This window comes from Benincasa hispida, chromosome 12, assembly GCF_027475165.1.
Source record: "Benincasa hispida cultivar pf3 chromosome 12, pf3_genome.v1.1, whole genome shotgun sequence".
Classification (NCBI taxonomy): Eukaryota; Viridiplantae; Streptophyta; class Magnoliopsida; order Cucurbitales; family Cucurbitaceae; genus Benincasa; species Benincasa hispida.
The window spans coordinates 74,351,577-74,359,181 of record NC_143489.1 but is presented as its reverse complement, the minus strand read 5'-3'; the positions used below and the strand labels follow the sequence as shown (position 1 = coordinate 74,359,181).

The 7,605-nt window shown below is 41.5% G+C and overlaps 1 protein-coding gene and 1 pseudogene across 1 annotated transcript; one reads left to right on the top strand and one right to left on the bottom strand.

Moving 5' to 3' along the window:
• Positions 1–2,002: 2,002 nt before the first annotated feature.
• Positions 2,003–2,823, bottom strand: LOC150032189 (uncharacterized). The gene is made up of 2 exons (XM_090308436.1): positions 2,450–2,823; positions 2,003–2,204 (listed from the first exon to the last, which is right to left on the bottom strand). Exons 1-2 carry the CDS (start codon positions 2,821–2,823, stop codon positions 2,003–2,005), a joined length of 576 nt encoding a protein of 191 aa, XP_090164562.1.
• Positions 2,824–3,817: 994 nt separating this feature from the next.
• Positions 3,818–6,862, top strand: LOC150032188 (uncharacterized; annotated as a pseudogene).
• Positions 6,863–7,605: the final 743 nt, after the last annotated feature.

Here is a 7,605-nt window from a genome sequence, read left to right as displayed (position 1 = left end):
ATTACATAACAAAAGGAATAATATCCCTCCATCTTCGGAATGTCCATAACAACAAGTGGGGACCACAAGCCCGAAGTCAAAGATTTTCACCTATAAATACCCCATAGAATTCACAAAAAAAAAAAAGGTTACTTGATACGGGGTTAATTGCTGCTATTATATTGATAAAAAGGCTAAGTTGAGTGTTAAACTGAAGAAATCCGGGAAGAAGAAGGCCGAGAGGTGAGTCTCAATGTTAATCTGCCAGATCCCCGCCGCGAAGCTCTATACTCAGATCCCTGCTACCGTTTGAGCAAGCCTGAGAGGGAAGCTCATCCTTCCACACGATCAATCCATTCCGGCAAGTAAATCTCCATCCAAATCGGTGCTGAGACGTTGGCACTTGTTTGTATTTATTTCTATCTCTTTTCATCATTGTATCTCATCTTTTTTATCTCTTCATTCACACACCATGTATCAGACGCTAAATAGATATATTGAATGTCTCGATCGTTTTCATTACCACTTCTCTGTCTATTTTCGTTCCTTCATTTACGTTTTCTTCATGAAGTGTTCTTAAGCCCCTAGTAGTCAATATGGATTAAACGAGTACTAGATCTGTATTAAAGAGATAATTGCATTTAGTTAGGGTATGCTAGATGGCATCTCCACCTATGAGAGCAAAAGTGAAGATGTCATTCTAATCTATCGAGAGAATGTCAGAAGAATACGTTAACGAGAGCGAGTAGTACTTCCAGAGATGGAAGAAACCTTGCATTCATTACGTTCGTCTCTGTTTCACCACAGACATGTGGGAATGCGACTAATCATTGAAAGGTGTACGCTAAGGGAAAAACGGAACCGTACTTATAACTTTAATATAATTAAGGAACTTGCGATGTTTATATTGATTATCTTTCTCTTTTTGCTTCATACATAAGACTTGTCATCGCATCATATGATTTATGTACAATCTTCACAGCCAGCCTTGCCCTCAGTATTTTGTATCATGGCGCCTGTATCTTGTACCATCTTATCTTAGGTTTACTCTATTTTATTTTATCATCATCATCATCATCATCATCATCATCATCATCATCAACAACAACAACAACAACAACAACACAAGCCACAAGGACTTTGCGGTAATAATTCTCCTCTTATTAAACAACCATTCACCAAAATTTAAGAATGCATTTAATATAGAAAAGTAAGGAAATTAAAGAGAGCACGGAAATTAATGCAAATGAATTACATGAGAGATAATTTGATAAACAATAAGAGAAAATCTAAGGAAGCAATAAATAACAAAATTCATAAAGCATTAAAGAAGGTAATTAAGAAAGCAAGTAAACATAGAATTTAGAGATATGGACTGGAAGACAATTTCCCATGAAGAACGCAATCCACACCTCCACAGGCGGTCAAGCTTGCCTGCACAATGTCGTCAAGGACATTGCTCCTTCCTGTGAGATCCTAGGGCTTCAGAATTGCTTGGCAGCGTTCCAGGTGTTTTATTCCATAGTTCGGCTGCGAACTGCCCAACATGGATCGCCAAGTTTCTGAATGAAGATGCCTGCAACTACATTACAGGATCATTTTTCTCAATATATTGCTTGAGTAGGGACTCCAATGAATTTCTAGAGGTGTTTGAGAAAGATGGTTGGTTTTGCGGTTGTCTTTGATGACCTTGATTCTGGTTTTGGTGAAAAGGTGGAGGGTTTCCTCGATTCTCGGAGTTGTTGTTCTGATGGTTACTCGGCCCTCCTTGGTTATGATTTCCTCCCCAACCAAAGTTAGGGTGATTCTTCCAACCAGGATTATAAGTGTTGTTGTACGGATTATTCTGGATAGCACACGCTTGCTGGGGGTTTGATGGGCACATTTCCACCGCATGGACCCCTCCACATTGGACGCAACTTATTGCGGCCACTTGTGTCGGCGCACTGGATTGTGCTGATCCTTGGGAGAAGGCACGTTGATTAAATGCCATCGATTGTAGAAGATAGGTCACCGTGGCTATCTATGCAGCCAAAGTTGTCATTGTATCCACAGGTACAATGGCATTATCATTTCTTCTTCTCTCTGAGCCTCTTCCTCCATACTCGTCATCTACCCAGTCATCCATATTCTGCGAGATGCGGTCAATGATGACCTTGGCTTCAGTGTATGTTTTATTCATAAATCCTCTCGAAGTGGAGGCATCAGCAATGGCTTGCATTGATCTGTTCAGGCCGTTGTAAAACATTTCCATCAGAACGCAATCAGGTATCTCGATATGCAGACAATTCTTCACCAATCTTCCAAATCGCACCCAGGCAGTGCTTAGGGTCTCGTTATTCATCTGCTCGAAGTTCAGCACATCCTTTCGTCTTCTTGCGTTGACTGCTAGAGGGAAGAACTTCTTCAAAACTGTTCCACCAACTGATCCTAGGAAGTTATTTCATTTGGCTCCAAAGAATGAGCTTACCTCTTACCCTCATCCCTCAAGGTGTATGGGAAGAGGTAAAGTCTGATACCTTCTGGGGTTACGCCAGGGATTGAGAAGTTACCGCACATCTCGACAAAATTGGTCAGATGGGCATGTGGGTCCTCACCTTGTAGACCACTAAACTGCCCCGTATTCTGAATCATTTGGAGTATGAACGGCTTAATCTCAAAACATGCATTCTCCTCAACTATCGGACATGAAATTACAGGCAAGAAGTCATAGAGGTTGGGAGCTGCATAGTTCCTCATTGGGATGTTAGGGTCAGCGGCAAGAAAAACGACATCTTGCGCTGGCCGACTCACCCCTTGATTTGCTTCGGGTGCCACATTGTCATTGTTGTTGTTTTCTGCCATATTCACTCTTATGTGCCTTGCTCTGTTTTGACGTGCCCTTGCGTGAAATGTACGCTCGATCTTTGGGTTAGTTTCGAATTCTAGATCAGTTCTAGTACTCATAAACCGTCAGTCTATTCTTCGCGTTAAACAGACAGTACAAAGAGATCTGTCCTGCAAAATACCACAAAAATACTCAACACTAACCATTTTGCAGTGTCTCTTTGTACTGGCTGTTTATCGCGAAGAGCAATCTGACGGTTTATGAGTACTGGAATTGATCCGAAAATTCTAAGTTGACCCAGAGATCAGGTTTATTTTTCACGCAAGAGCACATCGGGACCAAGTTAGGTGAAGAGGAAACATGGCTAATAATAATGAGGCATTCGAAGAGAATCAAAGGGAAAATTAGCTAGCACAAGACCTTGTATTTCTTGCTACTAACCGCAACATCCCAATGAGGAACTATGCGGCACCAAATTTTTATAACTTCTTCCTCGGAATTTTAAGACCCACGGTTGAAGAGAATGCAAGTTTTGAGATAAGGTCGATAATGCTTCAAATGATTCAAAATGCAAGCCAATTCGGAGGTCTACAAGGAGAAGACCCGCATGCTCATTTGACCCATTTCGTAGAAATATGCAACGCATTCTCCATACCTTGTGTGACTCCAGAAGGAATCAGATTGTATCTCTTCCCGTATACACTGCGGGATGAGGTAAGGAGGTAAGCTCAGTCATTAGAGCTAGATGAAATCAACGCATGGGATTAGTTGGTCGAGAGATTTATGAATAAATTCTTCCCTCTAGCCTTCAACACAAGGAGACGGAGGGATGTGTTGAATTTTGAAAAAAAGTGTTATGAAACTTTGAGCACCGCCTAGATGCGATTCAGACAATTAGTGATGAACTATCCACACATTGGGATTCCCGATTGTGTTCTGATGGATACTTTTTATAATGGCTTGGATTGATCAACGCAAGCAGTTACTGATGCCTCCGCGGCAAAAGGATTAATGGAAAAAACGTATATAGAAACGAAGATCATCTTAGATCACATTTTGCGAAATATAGATGAATGGTTAGATAACGGGTATGAGGAAAGAGGTTCGGAACAAAGAAGAGTAGAAGATGCCATTGTACCAGCTGATACAATGAACACCCTTGTAGACCAGATGACCACAATGACCTCACTCCTTCAAGCTTCCTCCCTTAGAAATTTGGACGAACAAATTGAACCGCTTGCAATCGAACTTAAGAATAAATCGCCTGGTACGCTACCCAACAGTTCAGGAGCATTGGGGCCACGTGGTAAAGAACAATGTCAAGCAGTGACATTGAGAAGTGGTAAAACAATAGTCCCCATGTCACCTGTACCAGATTCAGTAACATGACTAGTAGATTTAACCATCAACGATGACCCATGAACCATTAATGACAGAGTTACCAATTCAAAAGAAAGTACATCTACAAAGGATGAATCTCAACAAGACTCTAAAGCAAAGTCAATGCAACCTCCAGCTCCTAAAACACAGTAAACACAAGACCTCAATGAACAGCCAATTGAACAGGAAGTACGGCGAGATCCTCCACCTTTCCCCTCCAGGCTGAGAAAGAAAGATGACAGCAAACAATTCCAGAGGTTCCTAGATGTACTCCGACAATTTCATATTAACATTCCCTTAATAGAAGTGTTGGAATAGATGCCGAGCTATGTGAAATTCCTCAAGGACATACTTGCCAACAAGAGAAAGATCAGCGAGAATGAAACAGTTACATTAACATATGAGTGCAGTGCGCAGTTTCAAAACAACATCCCCACCAAAATGAAAGATCTCGAGAGTTTCACATTGCCCTACTCAATAGGGAGAAAGAAGGTCAGAAATGCGTTGTGTGATTTGGGGGTGAGTATAAACTTAATGCCTTTGTCAATCTTCAAAAAGTTGAATATCGGCAACGCAAGACCAACTACAATTACATTGCAGTTGGCCGATAGATCAATAACGCATCCCGAGGGCAAAATAGAGGATGTACTTGTGCAAGTAGATAAGTTCATCTTCCCTGCTGACTTTATCATATTAGACTATGAAGTTGATGTTGAGGTGCCTATCATCTTAGGTCGCCCATTTCTTACAACAGGGCGAGCACTGATCGATGTACAAAAAGGAGAACTTACCATCGGGGTCGACAATCAGCAAGTTAAGTTCAGTGTTCTCAACACGTTGAAATACCCAAGTGATATGAAAAATTGTCAATATGTTGAGGAATTGCAAGAAGAACCTTGGCACAATCCCCTAGAAGAATCAAAGGATGAGGATTTTGGGATCGGCGCAATGTGGGAGGAAAATTATGCCGCAATTCAAATTGAGTCAGATTTTGAAACACTCAAGTTATCTGAACGAACAACGCAATGTACTAAGCCATCTTTAGAAGAACCACCCATGTTAGAGTTGAAGCCATTGCCAGTGCACCTCAAATATGTGTATTTAGGAGGCAATAACACTTTACCGGTTATTATATCTGCCTCGTTGAGCAAAGATAAGAAGGAAGCACTTATCCAGATCCTGAAAAACAACGCAAAGGCTTTGGGATGGACCTTGGCGGACATTCGAGGAATCAGTCCCTCGTATTGCATGCACAAGATTCGTCTGGAATAAGGAAAAACAGGATCTAGAGAAAGGCAACGTCGTTTGAACCCTTCCATGAGAGAGGTTGTGAAGAAGGAGATAGTGAAGTGGCTTGATACAGGTGTCATTTACCTTATATCTGATAGCAGCTGGGTAAGCCCAGTGAAATGCATTCCAAAGAAAGGGGGAATGACAGTCGTCACCTACAACAAGAATGAATTAATCAAATGTTAGATTGACTTGTGGGGAACAAGTTCTTTTGTTTTCTTGACGACTACTCAGGGTACAACCAAATTGTGATTGCGTCGAAAGATCAAGATAAAACAACTTTACGTGCCCCTTTAACACATTTGCATTCCATCGCATGCCCTTTGGACTCTGTAATGCACCAGGTACCTTCCAACGATGTATGATGGCAATATTTTCAGATTTCCTAGAGGAGTCAGTCAAGGTATTTATGGATGATTTTTTAGTTTTTGGCAATATTTAGGACTCATATTTATCAAATTAAAGTCTTAAAGAGATGTGTGGAAACTAATCTTGTTCTAAACTGGGAGAAATGCCACTTTATGGTGGTGGTAACTTGGAAATTGCGTCGATTTTTGCTTGATCAACTTCCAATCCTGCTTTGATATTTTGAACAAGGGCACCGAGAACAAAGTCGCAGATCATCTATCAAGATTAGAAAATTGTGAGGTTCAGGAGAAAGAAAAAGACATTGAGGAAAGATTCCCTGATGAACTGCTGATGTCGGTATGCGTTAATGTTCCATGGTATGCAGACATTGTAAACTTCATAGTTTGCTGCCAAATACCCGAAGACTACACGTGCCAGCAGAAGAAGAAGCTGAGACATGACGTCAAGTTTTATTTCTGGGATGACCCTTTTTTGTATCAACTTGGATCTGATCATATCTTGCGTCGATGCGTTCCTAAGCATGAGGCCAAGCACATTTTGGAGCTTTGTCATGAGTCCCCTTATGGAGGACATTTTGGGGGGTAGCGGACCGTCGCAAAAGTACTACAGAGTGGCTATTTTTGGCAAACACTATTCAAGGATGCCTATGCCCATGTTGTGCAGTGCGATAGATTCCAGAGAACAGAGAACATGACTAGAAGAAATGAAATGCCCTTGACTTCAATCATGGAAATTGAATTATTTGATGTATGGGGAATCGAATTTATGGGCCCTTTTCCGCCTTCAGAAGGGCATCAATACATCCTGGTCGCGGTTGACTATGTATCAAAGTTGGTTGAGGTCATCAAGAAGAATATTTTTACCCAATATGGAATGCCCTGGGCCTTAATCAGTGATGAGGGCTCACATTTCATCAACCACATAATCACCTACCTGTTGACTAAGTTTAATGTCAGCCACAGAGTTGCAACTGCATACCACCCACAAACAAATAGGCAAGCAGAAATTTCTAACTGAAAGATAAAAACTATCTTGGAGAAGGTAGTCAGTACCTCCAGGAAGGATTGGTCACCCAAGCTCGATGAAGCACTGTGGGCATATAGGACTGCCTTTAAAACTCCAATTGGCATGTCCCCATATGCTCTGGTCTTTGGAAAAGCTTGTCATCTGCCTCTCGAGTTGGAACACAAGGCAATGTAGGCAAGCAAGAAGCTAAAATTTGATCTAGCAAACGCGGGGAACGTCCGAAAGTTGCAATTGAACCAGCTGGTCAAGTGGCGAATGAACGCCTACGAAAATGCCAAGCTCTATAAGGAGAGAACCAAGAAATGGCATGATGACCGCATAAACAATAGAACATTCTTCGAGGGTCAATAGGTACTTCTGTTTAACGCGTGTTTTCGATTGTTTCCAGGGAAGTTGAAGTCCCGCTGGTCTCGACCATTCCGCATCAAAACTATCTTCCCCCATGGCGTAGTGGAGCTCACAACCGAAGATGGGAGCAATGCATTTAATGTCAATGGTCAACGAATGAGGCCCTATAATGGGGGTGACGTGGATCAACGCATGGAGACCATCAACTTAGGAAAGCAGGATTAACCGCTTACGGGGATGCTATTGCGGTAACTCTGAAAAACTTCTTTCAATTAGCATCCCTATATCTATGTTTCATTGCTTTCTTTACAGCTTTCATTTACTGATTTCTAAATTGCGTTATTTCTTGCTTATTAGAATTAGTCTTTAATGCTTCATGTGTTTAC

What these genes read in the sequence shown, in the direction of transcription:
- LOC150032189 (XM_090308436.1), bottom strand. Translation starts at nt 2,823, where the DNA reads ATGGCAGAAAACAACAACAATGACAATGTGGCACCCGAAGCAAATCAA. An exon ending in TTGAGGGATGAGGGTAAGAG is followed by an intron (nt 2,205 to 2,449) that starts GTAAGCTCATTC and finishes CGGCCTGAACAG; the next exon opens with ATCAATGCAAGCCATTGCTG.